The 22,153-nt window shown below is 36.4% G+C and overlaps 1 protein-coding gene across 4 annotated transcripts in view; it reads left to right on the top strand.

Annotated features, from left to right (window-relative positions):
* AEBP2 (AE binding protein 2) overlaps nt 1-22,153 on the top strand; it is a 52,802-nt gene that overhangs the window by 1,865 nt on the left and 28,784 nt on the right. For all 4 annotated transcript variants that reach the window (XM_032986385.2, XM_042795472.1, XM_042795474.1 and 1 more), the window contains exons 2-3: nt 17,531-17,738; nt 20,916-21,023. In XM_032986385.2, coding sequence (XP_032842276.2) covers nt 17,531-17,738; nt 20,916-21,023 — 316 coding nt within the window. The remainder of the gene's footprint in view (nt 1-17,530; nt 17,739-20,915; nt 21,024-22,153) is intronic.

Here is a 22,153-nt window from a genome sequence, read left to right as displayed (position 1 = left end):
CAAGTCAGGCATTTCAAAGAACGTGGCTTATGTAGTAGCTTCAGTGGATGTTGTGTGCAATGGTTTAATTGACAAACTGAAAACAGTATGAAAAATGGATATAAGAGCAGTCTTAAAATGCTGTAGGTCCCTTTACTAATCATTCCTTTCAAATAGTTTAAGAACCTTTTCTATTTTTTAATTTAAATTTAGTGTTAAAAAGTATCAGACTTCCTTGTCAGAGTTACAGTTCAGTAACGATTACAATTTTGTTTGTACTTTCTTAAGAAAGTTTTATTGTCAGGTGTGAAGAATGACGTGGTTTTGTCCAGAAATATACTTTGAATATATGTTAGATCAAATTCTGTGTATCCGTAGCTATGCGAGTACCCATGTTTCATAAGTGGGACATCACTAGATCTAGATCTAACCTCAAGTGTTAAAAGCAAACAAACAAAACCCTCATGAGTCAGTTCCCCAAAACCATGTAATTGGCCTAAAAGTCTTAAGACAAGAGAAAAAACTTCAGTTCTTTGGTTTCTATCTGACTTCTTATTTTGAGAGTCATAGGAATCGCATTTTCTTCCTTCCAAACTTGTGCAAGATGGAAAGGGGCGGGGTGGGTGTTGGGGGTTGGTTTGTTTGTTTTGCTTTGTCAAAAGCTGAGATTTTAGGTGAAGTATGGGAGTAGACTTCTGGAAAAACAAGTGCATAATGTATTTTTAAGATAATAGTTTCTTGTGTTTCATCAAATCAAAACCTAAATCTAATCCTGATCTTATGTGAGGGCATGTCAATTTGTGGGTTGAGGAAATAACTTGTGGGGTTTTTCTGGAAGTCCAGTGTCACTATGCCTTGCTTGTGCACTCCAGAGACAATGTGCTACTTTCTTTCTCCATTATTGTTCTCACGGTTCTCTTGCTGTAGTCACGCAGTTAAATCTATGTGTGTACTCATCGAGTCTCATTTCCAGTACCATTGGTACAGACTCAGTTGCAGGAGTGGGACACTTTGCGTTTAGTGATTTAAATAAGGATTGCGCCTTGTTTTTTAATCTTTGTAAAGTTCAGTCTTGAACTTGGGGTGCTGAGAGGGAATTCTGTGCTGTGTTTTTAAAGCCTGCTTGCTGAATTGGGTAGGAAAAGAGTAATGATACCAATAGTGTCATTTGTTATTCCTGGTGATGGAAAATTTCATTTTGTGGGCACTCCTTGCTGCAGCATGGTAGAATGCTTTATTATTTTTGCTACATGTCGTCCAGCAAATCATTTGCTTGACCTAGTGATCCAAATGATTGCTGCTGCTTGGAAGCCAGCCACAACATAATCTTGTGCCTTTCAGATGATCAGACAGACAAGCAGAGTGTTGCAAAAGGTAGGGGATGTGCTAAAGAGTATATAAGGTGGGATGATGAAATACCAGGGAAGAGCAGAGAACAGTTTAGAATTATAGATGGAGGTGCAGGTTTATAGTAATCTATTAAAATCCTTTAAGACTTAATTCATTGATTTGGTCACCTCTGCATGAGAGAATGATATTCTATTAAGTGATATTTTATATGAAATAGTGTGTTGTACAGTACTTCATGACCTCTGCTGATTACTTGTGTCTCTAAAGTCCTAGGGAACTTGGTGTCTCATCTCACAGTGTGTTGTAGAGTAAAATTATCTCGGGGAGGGAAGGGAGAGAAAAGGAAAAGGAGAGATCAAACTAATGTGCTTGAATTTACAGTCTCTGGGTTAAGTGAGAGAAAACTGGTGGGAGGGTATACTTGGTAAAGATTCTCCTGCTGTAGGCAGGTTTGGTAACATTCAGATCATGCCCCTAGGCTTGGGATTTTTTTTCTTGTTTCCTCTTAAGAAAATTTGAATAAGTAAGAGGGTGTGGTAAGAGGGCCTGAATTCCACAAGTGATCAAATTCCTGTTTCCCTGTGTATGGTCTTTATCATTCTTCACAATTATCAACGTGTTATCTTTTTGATTTTTGGTTTAGTGATGTCAAATATAAAATAAAGTGCAAATAAAGCAGCGAAGCAGGAAAACCTTGCATATGATCAAAATATAACTACTGTTCAGCAACTTCTGTTACTAACATTGTGAATGTATTTTGGGAGTATATGCTAATAGAATAAATAATTTGGGGCATTACTGTAGGAAATTTGTAAGTATTTATAACCACACAAGAAATAAATATAATGTTGAGTATCAGTGCAATGAAACTTAGGGTGAATTTTAGCCAAGTATTTCCGTGCACATAGACAGACTTTGTACTTTGTTAAAACATACTTATCTTTCCCCCCAATAAAAACAGAAACCAAAAAGCAAAACCCAAACTGATATTTAAGATAACCAGGTGGCATTTTCAGCTCAGTGGTATTAGTAATGACAGTTGAGTGCAGTAACTTTAGGACTCATAGGTATCTTGTTGATCTGTAATCATTCCAGGTTTTTCCTGGGAATTGTGCTAAGTTCCCACTACTGTGCTGAAGTTTGTCTACGGCTTTTGAGCAAGCTCGGATCAGCTGCATTCAAGTCTAGTTATCCTTCAGATTTACAGTTAGAACAAAGACTATTACCAGCATGTGAATGCTGTTAATTTTCTTGTGCCTTTCCCTAACTTCAGATGGGTGCTGAAAGGGTGGATGTGTTTCTCCAGAGTTCTCTGGAGCAGCTAGTCTTAATACAATTCTGAGAAATATTTGATACAATTTTAAAAGAAAAAATAATTTGGCAGTAACTGAGTTTAGCATTGGGCTGCAGGTACTCAAGCTAGACCGAAGCAGATGCATGGATTTCAGTATAAATCAGCTTATCTGAATGCAACAAAGATGTGTCTGTGGCTCACTGGTGTGTTACTGCTGAACCACAGTATTTACTTAAAAACACTTAGTGTTAGATTACTGAAATAATTTAAATATTGTTTACTGGAAAGTTTATTATGGAAGTATATTTAAATCTGAAATAGTTTTATTATCAGATTTTGTTTGATTTGGAGAACAGTGGTAGATCTTGCAATTGTAATAAGAAGTTTAGCAGAAATAGAAGTAGTAGAGGTATATGAAGTTCTTTTTTGTTCACCGTGGTGAATTTGTCTCGCATCTTTGTACTCTCAGCTATAAGTTACCCTTGGTCTTCCATTCTTACATCATCTTTACCCTTCTTTAGCTTTTTATCCTTTGTTTCTTCATCTTACTGACTAGGCAAGAAGCCCTGAAAAAATATATTTTTGCTGGAGTTATCAGCTGTTTTGCTGACTGGAATATAAGTGCTGGTTGCCTAGCTGGTAGGTCAAATGTAACAGGTTGTCGTTGGACCTACATAGTAATGTTTGCCTCAGGCACAGCACTAATTAATGTCCATCTTTGTCACAGAGCTGGCAATTTTCATGTAACTTGTAAGGCCCTTTTTTTTTTTTTTGAGTCTTTTCACTTTTACTGTTATTCACCAACAGAATTGGTTATTGGGATGGAGTGAGTCAAGGAATACTCAGTAGTACCCAAGGAAAGTTTTAGTTATCTTAAACATATTAGACTAGTAGAATACATCTAGAAATGCTAGTATTCTGTTCCTGTGTAAAAGGCGAGTGGTTTTGAAAACACATTTCAGAAAAGTTTTTCAATAATAAACCTCTTTGTGCCTCACATTGTCAGGTTTGTTCATTTTATCAAGTGAAATGAGGCAGTGTGAAACTAGCAGATTGAAAGATAAGAGTTTAAGACGTGAAAAATCCAGGCTCTAGGCTGAGGGGTTTTTTAATCTCATTTAAAATGAAAGCCTTCTCAGCCTTTAATATATATGCTGATTTTAAAAACATTAGTTATTTAAAGGTTTAAATATAGTCATTATTTAGTTTTTAAACTCTTAAAAGTGAAGAATTTTCAAGACTGACTAGGCAGTGACATGTGAATTGTATGGGTGATGTTTATGAAGGCAGAATAGTAAATTTGAAATATAATCAGGAAGGCATATGGAACTAATAGGTATGCATCATGTATCCATGTGACCAGATTAAAAAGTGCTTCAGGCCTCTCTTTGCAGCATAGTCTCACTTGTTCCTATCCAGGAAGTGAAGAATCATTCATTAGCACTTATGGCAAAGTGGTTAAGTCGTTAATTTTTTTTTTTTTTTTTTGGTATGTGTAATATTAACATGTCGGAGTGGGCTATATAGAAGATTACCTGAGTTTTCAAAAATTCTGCTAAGAATTGTATTTTCAGGGTTTCTGACTGCATATATTGTTGCGGTTATTTGCTTTCAAATTGCAAAATCAGCCCCTTGTTTTTGTAATGGTTATGTTCAGGCCTTTCTGGCACTGAAGAAAATAGCTTTTGATGAGAAGACAAAACAAGCCCAGATATTTTGTATGACAAGTATCTTTATTACTGAAACTGTTGGTTGATATAATTGAGTGGTTAACATGAGGTCTTTTTGTGAACTAGATGAAAGAGCTTGGTATAATGAGCTGTTACTGCAGTAAGATGTAAATATACTTTATAGAATTTGAGAAAAACTTTTTTCTATTCAGTGTAAGAGAAAAATGATACTGTTTTTATGTTGGATTTGAACATCCACACAGGTCTATGCATTTTGCTTATTTTTGTGACATCATTAAGTTTTGTAACTTCTGAATTTGAGGTTCTATTGGTGGGTTGTTTCAGGGAATTTCCTAGGCGGTAGTGGAAAGAATTCTCCCTCTCTCTCTCCCTTCTACACTTTCCAGTTAAGTCAAACTGGGTGTTACGTGCAGCCTGAACATCCGTTTGGCAGAGATGTGACATCATGCATTTCTGGAGTTGGTCACAGATAAAATTAACTTTTTCGGATGATGCAGTGGAAATAGTTTAGCTACTCTTACTCAGATCTGCGTAGCTTTCCAGTAACTTTAATATGTTTACATCTTTTTTGAAAAACACTATCCAATTAGAGAATAATGGTGGGGGGAATGAGCAGTGTGCAGAGCTAGCCTACGAGACAGCAGTTTGAAAGTACACTTAGTACCCATTGTGTTGGGGTAGTTGTAGAGAAATCTGTTACTGGGTAGGAAAGTGGGGACATGGCATAGAAGAGAGCAGATAAAGCATTTGAGGTGGAAATAGAGGTTTCTGGCAAGGGGGAGACATGAGATACACAGAAAGCTTTTGGTATGATAGGGAAGGAGATATGTCCAATAGCCCGAGGAAAAAGTAAGAGTTTAACCCAAAGGAAGTGAAAAATTGGCTTCTGCCATAAAGGAGCAAAATAATTGCAGGGAGTCCTTGAAACAGGTGGGAATGTAATCTCCAGTTAACTTGTGCAGGGGAAGGGAACAGAAAAGAGATAGGAACTCCTTTGTGTCAACAGTGAGTTTTATCCCCTCTCCCAGTAGTTATTGAAAAAAATGTGTTGGAATGACTTGCAGAAAAACAAAAGTAGTTTTGGAAGGCTCTTTGAGGTAGGTTGCTTTGCTTTGCTATCTATCTATATAACTGGTTCCCTTTTATAACTTTATATGCATTTTGTCTGGAGTTGTTCATGTTTAGAATATGAACGTGTTCAAATAAATTTGTTTTAGAAAATGAAATGTAAATATACCATGTTATGCTTGCTGTTTATCATTGGTTTTGTGATGTGCTAAGGTAGTGTTTACAATTCTCAGATTGTGATTTTGCAAAACTAAAAAACAACAAATAAGTAGGGGAAAAAATGTGAAGCCTCTCACTCAGGGTACTGGTGTACTTTTTTTTTTTTCCCCCTTCGTGGTGGTAAACTGGAGAAAAAAACCCCAAACTAAACCCGTGGAATTTCTTTTCCCATACCTCATTTTCCTATCCCTACTAGAATTTGAGATGTTAAATATCTTTTGCTAAACTTCAGTTGCTAACATTTAATGGATACTTTCTTTAGTAGTCTTGAAAGTCCTGTTGTCATCCTGATTTACTGTAGAAGAGTGCTGTAATTCAAATAGCTTGTGTAGTGTCGGAGTAAAATGACTTAAGTTGTTTGAGAGAATTGTAAAAGACAAGATTATTGGCACATATAGTGGTAGTATCATTTATTAAATATACTTTACCTAAATAAGAATACAGCAGAAACATTTTTCACTTACCGTTAATCTTAGTGTTGTTTCATGAAGCATCTTGTACAAATTACTGGTTCCCCTGTAAAATTGCAGTAAAGACCTTATTTTGATCGTTATAGTTTATTGTGCTGTAAAAGGTGCAAAGAAAATATTTTCATTATATACATGGTAAACAGAGAAACATAAACTTTTTTTTTTTTGTAATTTGAAATAAAACTACTTTTGACATGGCTTTAAGTAGACTTCCTTAGGCAAACTTGTTTGCCAAGTTGTAGATTAGAGAATTTGTACAAGTGGTAGTTAATTCAGTGTCCAGCAGAACAGGAATCAGACCTTAATTTATGACCTTTCTATTATGAATTGAGTCAATTAGTCATTTTACTTTGCTGGTTTCTCGGCTTTTGATGCCTGATTAATACTTGGAGTAGTAGTATCTATTCACTGATATGAATAGGCAAAGCTGTTACTTTATAGAATGCTATCCTATCGATGTTTTTTTTATTCTCTGTTAAGCTGATCCTTACATGATGGCATGATGGTAACTGAAACTGGAGGGTTTTTTTAGGTCTCCTCTGGAAGTTTTGCTTGCATCTTTGGTCCTTTTGTCGTCTGCTCCTTTCCAGAGTTTGGTGTTTGGTGTTTGGGGGGGGGGCGGGGGAGGGAAGGCATCCTGAGAATGGGAGGGTAATGGTTGTAGGAGGTGAAATTTCCTTGATGCCATGCCTGAAGGCTGTTAGCTTACAGTCCTGATTAGACTACTTCATATTGATTTAGGGTTCTTTGAATAGAAAGCGTGGTAAAAAAAAAAAAATCATTCTGGTGGTTCTTTAATGGTCGAATGTGATTCTTCTGTGCTTCTCTTAAGGTGTGATAGTGAACATACTGTTTTATCAGTAAAGATTGAAAATTATGAACCACTTGTTGCTGTTCCCCAACTTTCCAAGGAGATGATAAAGTTGAAGATAATGGTTCCCAGAAATGAAAGTCAGTTTTATTTGTATCTTTAAGGCAGAACCACTTACAGATTCTTGATCTGTGTAATCCTTTTGGATAGGTAATTTTTGTGCTGTCATATCTCAAGGTATGCAAGTTTAACTTGCTCTACTCTCTCACAGCTCTTCTGATATTTTGGCATTCCAAGATTGTTTATTGTTACCTGTTCCTCTGTATGCTACAAATCCAGTGATAACCTGGGTTTGTGTTATGTAAATATTATGACCCCAAATATTCTAGAGCTAAAAATCTAAATAATCAAAGTAAGTGATCCAGGAGAGTGGAAACAGCTTTAGAGAGGTGGTGATTCATAACACACTTTCTCAGTCTTGTTTTGTTTCCTGTGCATGTTTGTTATTTTAAGTTCCTTCGATTTCTCTGTCTTGAAGAGCTTTTCTATCTTCCCCTGGTTTTATATTATCAATCTGAAGTGTTTGCAGTGTTGCTCCCTCTTCTAGGTATGTATACATAATCTAGACACAGCTTTATTCTAAAATAAGGTGCTGCTTCCAAAAGAATTTCAAAACAAGGTTTTTAAGGTTATCACTTGTCACACTTTATAAAATTCTCTCCCTTGATTCTTTTATTTTCCACTATGTTGATTTCTTAGTAGTCATATAACTATATAGATATTCAATAAAGAGTTTTGCAGGCTCGTTTTTAAGATTGATTTATGAATACTTTTGAGTCTTGTTAATTTTGAGAAGTTTTTGTTAAAATAACGTAATCTGTGTAAAGTATAGGTTTGGTTTCCAAAATAAAGCCCAAGTGTTTACAAGTGAGCGTGTGCTCTCTTAAATCATACAGTCCTGGAAATCTTCTTGTGTGTGTGTTTGGTTTTGTTTTTTTTTTTTTTTTTTTTTAATAATTCCCTTTAGAAGTTGCCTTAATGTTGTTTTTACTTATTTAAAGGTAACCTTTAAAAACCTGAAAGTACTTCTGGAAAACACTAGACTACCAAACACTGTTACTTTGCTATTCTATCCCTCTTAACTTTTTAGTATTATATTTCTTACTTGCTAGGTTGATTCTCCCTCACTTTAACAAAGTGTCTTTGCTGTTATGTGCAATTCTGGCCTATCCTATTCTTCTTCCCTTGCCTCTGAAGAGCCATGTTGTGTTGTCTGGTATCAGGGGTCTTTGTAGATAGGAGATGCAAGAGCAGATATGAACAGAAGGTATTGCCTTTAAAACACAGTGGTGGACTTTTACTTCATATACTTCTGGCTCACTGTTTTGATACAGGTATTCTAATTTCTTGTTGTAATGTGAATTATTTTTCTCTTTGGCACCCATTTAGTGTTCAGCAATCTGTTTCTATTGTTTTTGTTTCGATGGTGGTTTATCTGCATACACTATTTTTTTTTTTTTTTCTGGTGGTAGATTTTCCTGAATTCTGAAACTGATCATTATCAGTCATGAAATAATTTTGGATACTTTCTATTTAAATTAAAGACAAATTTGTTTTCTCGGGAAAATCATCAAAAAACCCCTTAGAAATGTGGGTAGCTGAAGTTACTTTCCATCTACTTTGAAGATTCTCTCTGCATTACTTGCTGGTTAGATGAAAAGAAACTGTAGGAGCTCTAAAGCATTATGGCATTTCCTTGCCACAATCAAATTACATCCGTTAAAGTAAGGCAAACTGTTTTGCTTGTGGAACATAAATGTTTGAATTGAGGAATTAAATTGATAAATCATGGAAATTTAGTAGTAGGAGTATATCTGTTACCAATGTAGATACATCATAAAATATCAAATTCAGCAAAGATGGGGAAAGGAACAGAGAAGATCAGGCAAATGTTAAATTTTTATACTCTGTTGCTGGCTCACAGTGGTTGCTTATGTTTTGTGAACTCTTAATTTTTCTTAGAATATGCTTTAATCTCACTTTTAAAGTGGCATGATCATTTGGAGAGCATAAAGCAAAGATTAATTTAAATCTGCTTGGACACCTGTGTGTAGTTGCCTTGATCACTGCATTTTATGACATACTGGTACCCTGATGCAGATGTTCTGATAGTAACTTCATAAAGACATTGGCATTAGTTTGCTTAATATTCATTGAAGGTCAGCAAAAGTTAAATCTTAGTACAAAAACTTATGAACTTATTCTTCCTCTGCTTTCATTTAGGAGTCAATGTAGCAATTTCTGTTATTAATCAGTTGTATCAAGTTCAGATGTACCATTGAAATTGTTAGATCTGAGCAATGATGTTTGTCTGACTTCAGTTTTTAACAGCCTTGGTATGCAGTTCATATTGCTGGGTGGAATGTAAAAAAGTAAAAGTTAATCGTGTAATGCTTCTTGGAGAAGATACAGTGGTTTCCATGTTTGGAAGTGATGGAGATTTTATAAAAAAGATAAACAAAATTCCTAGGGCAGATGGAGGAGCTTCTTGTCAACGATGGCAGCTCAGGGTTAATAATTTGATAATATTCAAAATTTGAGGATTTATCTTCACTTGACCGTTGATTGCATTAGGATGTAGTGACTGTAAATCACTGAGTTTGGTGGCCTCAAAAAACTGTAAAACTGCTATGTGGTCTGTTGTTTTTGTGAAACTAGTCCATTGGCCAGATCTGTACACCAGAGTTTTCCACCACTTGTCTTGGAAAGGAATAGTGTGATGGGGAAACTTGTGAAGTTTTTGTTTTCACTCTGGACTCTTCCTAGTAAAATTAAAATAATGCAATGATGGGGTATGTCACTAGGCATGTCATTATTATTTTATTTTTCTTTCTTTCAGATTTTGTTCTGTTTCAACTTGGCGTTTGTAATTGAATGATTTCAGTTGATGCTGCTTTGTTTTCTTTTGGGATTAGTACCTGGTTGTGATTTAGTCTTCCATGTGGTAAAAGCTTTTCAGTTGGATTCTAGGTTTTAACCCTTGAAGTTGCTGTAGGAAATGACTGTTATTCACAGTGTTTCTGTTATTCTGAGTTTGTTTTATGAGTGTTACAGTCCAGTTTTCTTTCTTAAGCTTCCCTGATATGGATTGGAACAACATAGCTGAAGCTCCACACAGAATTGACAGGGTATTCACTGACTAGTAAAAGCTAAAGAAACTAGCACGGTAAATTTTTTAATCTTTAAAATGTTCACTTACTTTCAGTGATATTTGTAGTATTTGGGTTCTTGAATGTTAATTATGCTTCTCATCTAGTTGGAGGCAATCTTCTGTGGATTGGATGCTTCATGACTGGATTATCACTGTGTGCTTTAGAAGAAACTGTTTCTGAAGATTCCTCATTTGAATTAGTCTTGTGTGCAGCTTGATGGCTACTCAGTAGTGTTGGTTTTAGCAACCCTGCAATATATGTTCCCTGAAATCTCTGTTTTAATTTGATGTTTTACAAGATGAGGTTATTTGTTATAGGATCTGTCACAGTCATTTTCCCTTGGTGTTAGCTGAAATCAGCTGGGTCCTTTGCTTACCTACTGAACATCTGGGGACTGGAAGCTAAGCATTCTCCTTGGAGGTACTGTAACTCTGAAGTGAGCTCCTGTTGATCAGACTGAAGTAGTGCTTGTTGACCCTCAAGGGCATGGTATAAGGCCCATCTGTTAGGTCTGAAAATTGCCTGAGGGAAGGTTACTTCAGTTAAGGTCTAGAGGGAGTATGTTTAGCAGACATTAAAAGTATAATAGCAAATTGATTGGGCTTTTGTGCATTTGTTCTGTGCCTGGCTCTACTATTACTTCAAGTGGACAGTTGCTAATGGGGGTTCATGGAAAGTAAAAATGAAATTATGCTGCTGTTCTTTTGTTTTGGTTCATATTCCTTCTAGACTCCTACTGTCTGTCCTTCTGAAAGATTAACAAAAAAAGGGAAAGAAAAAATTTGGGGCATTCCATTCATTAAATTCAATTGAAGGGATTACTTGCAGTAGTGAGGAAATTGATCTCCTTGGAGAGGCAAGTGTGTGTCAGGAATGATGTGTGATACACCATTTTTCTTTAATGCACTAAATCACAGGCTCATATTTGCATTCACATTTAAATGTACACAACGCTTAGTGCCCAAATGCACATGTGATAAAATATGTGGTTTGAAATTTGTGCATTTTATATTTGAATAAGGTGGAATTTTTTTCGCCTTAGAAAATATTCATGTTTACATGATTCCAACGATGGCTTAATTTGGCTCAGATCCTTAAAATAAAGGAATAATCCAGGATTTAAAATGTTTGAAGAACTTTTTCTGTTCTCTCTGAATTGACAATGACTTGCAACTTCTTCTAAGTTTGTAGTTATTATGTTTTGTTTCAGTTTCAGAATTGTTTTTAAAGATGGTTTAGACTGGATTTAACCAGCTGGATGCATTTGGTTCACATGCACATATAGATTGTGGAGGTACTAGCCTTTTAACATAAAGTGATGCTAAAAAAATCTTAATCATCTTGATTATGAAGATGTATTATTTCTAGGTATGGGTAGAGTAGGTACATGTAAAAATAAGACCTGAAACTGCCTTTGAGGTAATGATTCATTCATCTATTTAAGCTCGCATTAATGTGGTGCTTAATGAATGCACTTTAAATGTCAGTATTATTTCAAAGCTGTTGATCTTTTGGTAGAGGGAAGATTGTAGGAGGAGGGAAAAAGGTCTGACTCTTCTGAGAAGATTCTGTGTTTTCAGTTCTACCTTGCTGCATTTGGATGGCACTATTTGCCAGTGTCTGCAGTCTTGGTAAAGTGAGGTGTGGGTTTAGTAAAGTATTTTAGAAAGGCATTCAGCTCTTCTCACTACAGCTGTAATTTTTACTCCAAGTTGATTTTGGTGCTCTTATTAGGATGAAAGTTGGGATAGCATAAGCTTGGAGAGTATGTTGTGCTTGCTGTAACAGTTTTAAATTTTAGTAATTAGTCGGTCTTTTGAATGGTACTTCTTAAAAACAGCTATTGTGCATGCAGGCTCTCTCCAGCAGTGACTGTTTTTGATGCTCTATTGTTTGGGATGACCCCTGAGTTGAACTCTCTGAAACTCAAATGTCTAATGTTCTTCATCAGGCTATGGTCTATAGATCCATTACAATGGAGCTGGAGCCTGCTTACAGCTTGGGAGCAAACCCAGACCTGTCTGTCACTAGCAATAGGGGAATGCCACAAGCGCTTAAGTTCTACTCGTGTCATTCTGCTTTGATAGTGGCAGTCAGGATTTAAGCAGATCTCCTGGCTGGGGAAAGAGGGCTTAGAAAAAGGCAGAAAAACTTTCTTTAATTTAGCTAAAAGTTTGTTTCAATGTCTTTGTTTTGTTACCAGTAGTTTGCCAGAATGTCTGTGTTTTCCTTACTTTGTTCTGTTTTCTTCTCTTTGATACGCATTATTACTTTCCCACTTACAGGCTTTGTGGATTTCAGATGAGGAAGCAGAAGGATGTAATTTCCATTATTACCTTCCCTTTGTTAAGGAACTTTTCCCTCTCTTGGATCATCCCAAGCAGATAGAAAGTCAGATTGGATTGAAAAGCCCCATTCATAGATTGAAAGATATAGACACTATTTTAGTAGTCCAGCCCTTCTTGGACTGAGTTAATATGCTTCTACTCATTTGGTCAGGAAAAGACTCAAGTGGACTAGATAGGATGGTGGAGTGTGTTCACACATTTTATCCATTTGTATGTCCTGCCCTCACACCCTTTCTGAAATCCCAAGAAACAAAAAAGTGGGTCAATCAGCAGGTCTAACAAAAACAGTATTGCAGTTAAGTCTTCACAGACATAGCGGCAGCTGCAGCTCTCACTATAAAACATCATTTTTCTGCTTCAACTTAAAATGGCAGGTCAAGGGCAAGACACCTTCCAGGTTGGTGTCTTCTCTGATGCTGTATATACTACAAACTTTTCTCTGAAGAGCTTCCTGATACTTTCTCAGTGTATGGAAGACTAGAGGGAATGTACTCATGCTGGAGCTCTACAGGGCACAATGACAGAGAGGAAGGATGTTGCTGGTGTTTCACAGATTCTCTTTGCAGCCTTTACTTCTCTCCTGGGTGACCCAGGACTTGATAAGAAAGACAGAAAGTAATTCTATGTTCGCAGTGCTGTGTGGCAGCTGATCACCTGAAATATTTTGATTCTGGAGGCACAGAAGAGAAAACAACAAAAAACCCCATTTTACATTTTTATTTAATGGATTATTTCTAGAGAAGGAGTATGTCAGGGCAGTGAGTTTCTTGCATTTTGACAGAGCCTATCAAGAGAACCATCAGAAAACAGTGATCTCATGTTGTGTGACTCCTGGCCGTTTTGTTTTGTAAGTGGTTTAGCTATTTCTCTAGTAGGTCTTGTTACAGCAGTATTCATCTGTACTCTGTAATGTCTTACACCAAGTTCTTCAAACTAGAAGAAATGAAAGCATTTCTTCATAAATAAAATACTGATCTGTTACCACTCAACTGGATTTGAGTTACTTTTTGTTTCCCTATTTTTAGACTAGATCTTGAATAGATTATAGAATCATAGTCCAATGTAGCACTTCATCCTCAGCTTCCAAGAAGCTCTATTTGCTACTACTTAAAGTGCCATGGGCAACCTTTTTAAATTTCAGTTCCTCTGATACTAAGTTTTGATATCATGAATGCAACTCTAATCTGTTAGCCTTTAGTAAACACTTGGTTAGAACCAAACCAAGCAAACATTTCAGCTATTATAACTAAATCAGCTTTCTAAGTGTTAATGGTTTCTCATGTTATTAATAACCCTATTTAACAGAGTATCTTTTGCTGGATCAGTATTACTAGTTGACTTCCATGTATTTTTCTCCAAAAACATGAGTAATTTTCTACAGGTAGGATAGAATATATTAAAACAAACAAACAAAAAGCCTAAGTATTTTAATTCCTTAGGTTGTAAAATTAGACACTTGTGATTTTTGTATCAGGTGGCCAGGATACCTCACACTGCATTTGCAGTATGAAATAAACTCTCATGCTACAGGTTCATCAATTTGAGTATTTTTTTAAATCTCTGCTTAGAGAAATTAAATAGATTGTGTGCCTGTGAACTGGAGAAACCACACACAGCTGCAGGACTGCGCACTTCTTCCTCGCCTACCCCATCTCCCCAGTTCTTTCACAGAACTCATTCTGGGTTATGTTTTCTCATTGCTTTCCTGCTTGAGACCAGGCTGTTACACCAGGGAACCCTTGAAACAACCGTGCTAAATACCCCTTCAAAGTCTGTCCTCGTGGTCACCAGCACCATACTACTTCTTAGAAGCTTGCTTAGGCCTATTTGTGAGATTTTTGAGAATGGTACTAATGCTGTCAGTGGATATAGAAACTTGGACTGACTGTAAGCAGCTTGAAAGTTTGAACTCCTACTTAAAGTACATATAAAGTACTGTACTTTAGTACCTTTCCACTGTGAGAAAGATAGGGTTACTTATCCAGGGGAAATGGTGTGAGGCAGCTGTTGCAGGAGTGCTGTATCTGCAGTGCTTTGCCGTCCTTGGTTAAGCAACTTCCTGTTGGAACCGCTGATCTGTGTAATGCTACTGTATGCGACAGAAGTGTCAGGCTATGTGCCATTTTGTATGCATTCAAAGTACTGATTTTGAGAAAACTGTATTTGGATAGCTCACTCAGATGTGTGTGAGGGGGCTACATTTAATTACTTACTGAATTTTCCTATCTTCCTATTGGTAAACTTTGCTTTCATAGCACAAATTTACAGATTTTACTGTTAGGAATAAGTTTTGGCTTAGGTACCAGCTGAGGAAGGAGGGGATATCAGTCAACAGTTGCATCTATTGTGGGCCTGGCATGGTGGAAAAATTGGGATTGCTTGCAACACTAAAAGCTTCTGATAGTTTCCTAGAGGGATCCCAAACTACTCTTAACAGTAACTGTAGTTAGTGGCTGTTAATAGTGTTGGGACTGGCAGCTTCAGCTCAGTGTTAGTTGCATTTTTGTTTTTAAGTTCCTGATGAATCTAAAGTAAACTTTTTAAAGAAGACAGCAATATGGAACAGATTCAAAACCATGTCTGTAGGCTTCTGTTGGCCACCTTTTATTTGCTAGTTGCAGACTGTGAGCTTGTATGTCATGAAAACAACCAAGAGTACGTGGGTAGGGGGAGGAAGGGGAAGGTAGAGAGGGATCATGGAAAGATGTGTGTATTCTGGATATTAGAAAAGGGAAGAAAATAAAAATAGTGGGCACGTGGAAAAATACAGTGTAGTAGCAAAGAGCCTCATTGATAGAAGTCATGTCTTGTAAATTGTTAGATATTTTTTGAAATTGAGAAAAAAAAAAAGGCGGCACGTGGTATTTGTATAGCATTTAGGAAGTATGTATTTAATATGCTTTTATTAAAGCAAGAAAACTGTTGAAAAAAGTCTCTAAAACTTTATTTTTAACTTGGAAAACAAAGGCCTAAGAATAATTGGTCAGTTTTATTGATAATAATTTTACTAATGGGTTGGAAGAAGATTTTTAGGGACCTGTGCTTGGGAAATGGTAGTCAGAATTTTCATAAGTGTTTCCTTGCTCATAGCTCTCAGCCCAGAGTTTGCTTGTAAAACCAGATTACTCAGGGTAGCTAAAACTAAAGCTTAACTGGAAAACATTGCTAAAGGGAATCTGTTGTTTTGACTAAGGCAAGACATTTTTTATTAATAAATGCAGTGGAATCCCCATGGTGGGTGAAGGGGGGAAATATTAACAAGGCAAATATCTGTAACGATTTCAAAATCTATCACAGGAAAAAACTGCTAGCATAGTAATGATTAAAAAAGATACAGATCATGTGAGAAATTGCTAGTGAAGGCTTTTAGAGAAAAAGAACAAACATGCTAATCCTATCTACAAATTTTGAATAACGGTGTAGTTTCTGTTTCATCCGTCTCAAAATATATAATAAAACAATAATGAGTATGTAAACAGTGATGGTCAAAAATATGGAACAGCACCTATACCTTTAAAAGCAGAATACATTAGCATAGAAATTGTGTGCAAGAAATGGAGAAAAGAGGTATGATAAAAGTTAGAAAATCATAAGTATTATGTAGAGCTGAATAGGAAATTACTATTTTCTTTCTTTTATGTAATATTTTTTTTTCCCTTGCACTTCGCTTAGAAGAATATGTAAAGACACCTGTGTAAAAATTATTTCTTCATACTGTGCTGTATTAGTAAAAATGTATCTATTTGGTCAATAGATGTGATTATTCACCTCTGCTTGGCACCATTAAGACTATATCTGGGTTACTGTGTCTGGTTTGGGACTCATCCCAGATACTCACATGCTAGAGAGGATCCAGTGGAGGGTCTCCAAGATGGTTAGAAGACTGAAGCAAATGCTGTACATGGCAAGGCTGATAAATGGGGTTTATTCAGTTTTAGGATAAGGACAGCGTTATTACTGTTTTCAGTCACCTAATAGGGAGGTTTAGCAAAGGAGAAGCCAGAGTCATCTCAACCCTACAGTTGCCAAGGATGAGAGGCAACAGACAGAAGTTTCAACACAGGAAAGGAAGGCTGTTCAGAAGGGTAGCAGAAACTCCAGTTTATTGGAAACATTTATTAGCAACTCCATTGGAGAAGACCACAAGCCATATGATCACAGTTGCTCCTGTCTGAGCAGGAGATTTGACCACCTGATCTTCTGAGGTTCTTTCAAAGATGAGCTGTTCTGTAATGCCGTGGCTCTGTGGAAGATAAAAACACGTAGGTCCTAAAAGGCAGTGAACAGGCTCACGTGGTAAAAAAAGATATATCAGTAGCTATTTAATGTTTATCCAGGAATAACATCCATCTGTCTCCATACTTTTGCTTATATATGGAAAGAGCACACTGCAATTTTTTTCTGGTCCAGTTTGGTACTTGGGTCTGTATTTGCCAAGATACAGAGCAGAATGGCTGATGAAAATGACCCCTGCTGGCCATGTATTCCCACTACTGCTTCTGGCTTCTCTGGAAAGTTTTTAAAATAAGTAGAACAAAACCCACTAGTTTAAGCCGTGCATGTGATGGACACCATGCTGGGGCAAGTGTGGGAGTACCTTAAACCTTCTGTAGAACTTCAGTGCTGTATTCTTTTTTAAGGATGTAGTGTTAGTGGTGGATCCTGGGCTAGGTATGTGTCTGGCCTGACCCAGCATGCCTTTTTTTTTTCCCCCTTTTTTTTCTTTTTCCTTCTGTCATGGGAAATAAAAATAACGAATGGCTGTTTAATGTAGCTTTAAAATGACTTTGTTAATCACATGAGAATTAATTTTCTGACAAGTCAGTGAATGGGAGAATTTTTCATCCCTCCCTCTTGTTGCCTGTGTCCAGAATAAGTTATACTGTTGAGTAATAGTAGCTATTTCCTGACTCTACATTCATTATAGTTAGTGATGAACCACAATAAATAGTAAGTTTGTGCAAGATTTTCTTTTCAACCTGTATAAAGATATCTGAAACAAAACCCCAAAGAGCTGCGATTTTTGTTTGTTCTGTTAGCATGCAACAAATATGAACTTTCTCTCTTTTTTTTTTTTTTGTCTTACAGTATAAGCAGCACTATTATGGATGTAGACAGCACAATTTCCAGTGGGCGTTCCACTCCAGTTATGATGAATGGACAAGGAGTTACTGCCTCCTCTGCAAAAAGCATTGCTTATAACTGTTGTTGGGACCACTGCCATGCTTGCTTCAGCTCCAGCCCGGATTTGGCAGATCACATTCGCTCCATACATGTGGATGGTCAACGAGGAGGGGTTGGTGTTCATTTTTGTTGTCTTCCTCTTTCTTAGTTGCCAATATTTTACTCTTTAATGACAGCAGCAAATTTTATGTCTTAAAGTATCAGTTCCATAGCTACTGGCAACTAAGGCTGGGCTTTCAGCAGTCTGTTTTTAGACATTCAGTTGTGTTTTGCACAGTTGACTTGATTTGATATTCTGTGTTTTTAATTGAATGCCTTACTTTAAGAATGTAGTAAGTTCTTTTTAATAAATGGTTTGAGGCTATTAGGTTTTTGATAGATGTGCTTTTCAACATACTGAAGCTCTTGGTTAAGAGCTTATACTTGGAATTCATTTTCTTAAAACTATTAGTTTACGTGTTACTGCATGTCAACTCAGGTGAAGTCATACCTTGATTATTTTTACAAAAGAAGTCTTATTAGAGGTAAAATTTATACAGAATGTATAATATGGAAGATGTAAGACTCATTGACTTAAGAGTACAAAGTTGTAAAAGAACAGCTCTGTCTGTAGTACTGATGGCAAGTATACCTTCAATATAATTGCTTTTTTTTTTAAATTGAAATATAATCATGTATATAATCATGTATATTTCAGTCTAATCCCTGGTCAAATGATGCAATTTCCATTGGTCTCACAATTTTAATCTTTCAAAACATCTTCCAGTGGAGTAATTTCAGCTCTGTACTTAACTACCTGCCCCTCCCAAATTACCTTTGATGCCTGGAATATGTCATATAAACTATCTTTACATCGAACATAAGCAATCCACCTGCTTTCAGTGCTGTATGTTGCAGCTCTTTAATTTCTTGGAGAGCCAATATAAAATCCTAACTTAGTAGTCATTATCTTTTGACTTTTTGTCCTGTCTCTTCTCTAGAAGTAAAATGTTAGGCCATTACACTTTGAGTGAATAAGAGACTTAAGTAAAATGCTATTTTGCAGTACCTTAGTTTATTATGTAACTGTGTCACTGAGACAGCTTTGCCTCTGGTTGTATTTAGCTAATTGTTTTTTGTATGATTGAATTTTCAGCTTGATATTTGGTGACCTCTTTTCAGTCCAAGCTCTAAGCAGATCATCCATCCAGTTAGTTGGGTTCTTAGACAACCATGAGATGATTTCTGTAGTTCTGTTCATAGGCTTATAGAAATATTATATGAATCCTGGATGAAACAATGAAATGGATGAGGTGTATTGGTGTCCTGTGGGCTTTCACATAACTGCATCTCTGGGGATCTTCATTATCCTACCAATGACCCCTTTGCATTTCCTAAAAAGGGACTGGAAGATTTTTCAGAATTTTTAAAAAAACTGTATGTATTTTCACTTAGATTCCATGTGACATAATTTGTGGATATTTTTACTTAAAAAATGTTAGACTGTATTTGTCTTTCTGAAGAAGGAGGTTTTTGGAAGCACCGGGTGTCTAATTACTGTTGCATTCAGTTCACGCTTTTTATCCCTCTACTGGAGTTGGTTTATTTTTTGATAAGTTCTTCAACTTGATGCTATGGAAGAGGACTGATCCTGGCTTTTTGTTTTAAGGATTTGTCTGCCACCTGCTGGTGAGGTGTTTAAGTGGTGTTTGTTTGGATTTCAGATCTTGCTTAACTACAATTATTATGCATTTGAAGAAAAGCTGGGGTGGTAACAGCTTATTGAGAACTTTAAAGCAATGTGATAAGCATCCGTGTATAGTAAAATGTTTCTTTGTGAGCTAATACTGGAGATAGTGACTCCAAACCAAATGAGATAAATCCATGAAGAGCCCAAGAAACTTTCTGTCAAAATAATGTTATTTTACAGAACTGTTTTTTCAGAAATATTTTGGACTCAGCCTTTTGATAAGGGTTCCCAAGAAGCCTTGCCTGGACTTCTGGTGGGTGGTTGTAAAAACAAGTGCTTGTTTTTGGAGGGATTGCATTTCCACAATCTGTGACTTCATAGTAATACTTCTTTGCAGAGTGCCCTGCAGTCAGCAGTTGCTGATGAAAATGTTGGGACAGTTGTAGAGCTGTTGCAGAGCTGAGAATCTTTGAAATTACAATTTTGTGGCTTCAGGTGACTCTCAAAACTGAGGAGCAGCAGAAAACGAGGGTTCAGGGGGTTGGGCCTTATATGTCAGTAGGTCTGGATCAGTCATACTGATGCGTGGGGTTTTCTAGCTTTGTATTAGTCAGCTGGGTTATCTATACAGCAAGTATGTAGCACTCCTGTGTCTGCTCTTTTGTTTTCAAAAGATAATCTGTTGAAGACTCGGTTTTTTAATCTCCAAAAGAGAACAAGAAACTCCAATCCAGTTAGTTTCCAGCAGTTCTGAAAATCTGTATTATCGACAATACTATTCCCGGGGACTGTATTTTGCTGCTACAAATTAGGGCTATACCTCCTTTCACACATAAACCTGTTGAGGAAATTCTAATGAAAGGCAAGGTCATTTAGCTTTTCTATTTGCTTGGCTTTATAGATAGACACAGTGAGGGGAGAGAGAAAAGCAGCACATGTAAGTTCTACTCCCTTTAATGCACTACTGAACACGTGACTGAGCTGTACACTGCAATCACAAAACACCCATAGATTTTGAATCCTATGAGAAATTGTAACTTTCTTCATCAGGAATTGAGTATAGGGCCCTAACTAGAGGTATTCAGTATTCCATAATATAAAGCTGGTATTTAAACAACTGTATTGTAATTAAGAGCTTTTACTTTTTCATGCTCAAAGAATAAAATTATTAATTACTTATGAGAAAAATATTTTACTTCTATATCTGCTACCCACAAAATGTAAATTTGTAATTTAAAAGTGTTCTGTCTCAGTATCTGGTGGATACTGAGGTACTGAGTGCAAACACAAACTCTTTACACTGGATGCTGTAGCTCTTGATTGTGTTTATCTGCAGGAGCATCTGTTACTTGATATTTATTCCAGTAACCTGTTTTTTTTTTTTTTTAATATTTGTGGTTGTAATTATTTTTTCCTTGGTGAGATATGAGAAGTGTTGCAAAAAAAAATGGTTGTTCTGAATTTTTTGAAGTCCTTTGCACTGTGAAAATGGGCTTCTTTGCTAATGTGTTAGGGTTTTTTTGCTGTATTTTTTTGTTGATTTTTTTTTTGTTGTTGTTGTTGGGTTTTTTTACTGTTTTCTTTGGCTTGTGTAAACTTACCACATTTTTACTCTATTAGGTGTTTGTTTGCTTGTGGAAAGGTTGCAAAGTATATAATACACCTTCAACAAGTCAAAGTTGGTTGCAGAGGCATATGCTGACACACAGTGGGGACAAACCTTTCAAGGTAAGGTTCACTGTAAAATATATAATCCCTTATTTTAAGAGTGATCCTATTTATTTTTCCTGATAGAATATATTAATTGAAAAATGCAATCACAGGAGGATTTCTTAAAAAGTATCCAGTGAGCTGAGCCTTCGTCTTTGCAATAATAGTGCCCAAAGGTCCTGTTCTGTTGTGAAAGCAGGTGAAGATTGCTTCTCTGTCCGTGTTTCTTTTAGTCTGTAAATGGTAGGGGAGTGTAAAATTAAATAGTGCTGAAGTTCAGGGTTTTTTTTTTGTGCAATTTCCAGTTGAGTTGCTTACACCGTAACAGTGAGATGTTTTGCCTCATGATTTACACTTCCGCATTAAACTTTGGATCATGCCTGCTGGTGCACGTTCTGTGCTTGAGTAAGAGCTGGTTTTGTTAACAGAATTCAGCTGAAATGCAGTCAGTGACTATTTATGGTTAACCTCTCTGAGAATAATAAGGAAGTCAGGAATGCAGGACCGCTGAGCTGACTGTATTTCCTGCATAGTATTTTCTAACTTTCTCTTTCTTTCTCCCCCTAATCTGTACCTGCAATTCTAGGTATAGTAGTGTTTATCATTCCCATATCCACCAATCCGTTATTAATGAGTTGCTTCATCCTCTTATGGATACAGTTGGGGCAGTTCATAGCTGTCAGTCCTGGATCACTTGATGGTAAGTCCCACCCACACTACTTCAGACTGAAGTTCTCCTTCCGTGTAGGATATGAAAATGAATCAGGGTTTTTTTTAAGTTTAGGTAGCATTTTATGCCTTCCACTCTTCCACACCCCAACCCCACCAAGTTTTAGTCACTGTTTCTCCACTTTCTTCACCTCTCTTTCTTCTCAGGTAGTATCTTCTGTTTTGTTTGGGTTTTTTTTTGTGTTTTGTTTTTTTTTGGGTTGTGGGTTTTTTTTTTTTTTTTTTAAGGCAGCTTTATTACTAAAAAATACTTTTCTGTTACAGTGATGTCTTCCAGAAGTTACTACTTCTGCATAGCTTATAACAGTAATTATGACAGAAAACAAAACTAAACGCAAAACGTAGAGAGTAAAAATAGTGCATTGCACATGAAAAAGTTTCTTAATGAAGATTAGACTTTTTTTTCCATACTGAACTGT

This window comes from Tyto alba, unplaced genomic scaffold (assembly GCF_018691265.1).
Source record: "Tyto alba isolate M040663 unplaced genomic scaffold, T.alba_DEE_v4.0 Super-Scaffold_21, whole genome shotgun sequence".
Classification (NCBI taxonomy): domain Eukaryota; kingdom Metazoa; phylum Chordata; class Aves; order Strigiformes; family Tytonidae; genus Tyto; species Tyto alba.
The sequence above is the reverse complement of the archived record's forward strand: the minus strand, read 5'-3'. Positions and strand labels throughout refer to the sequence as shown.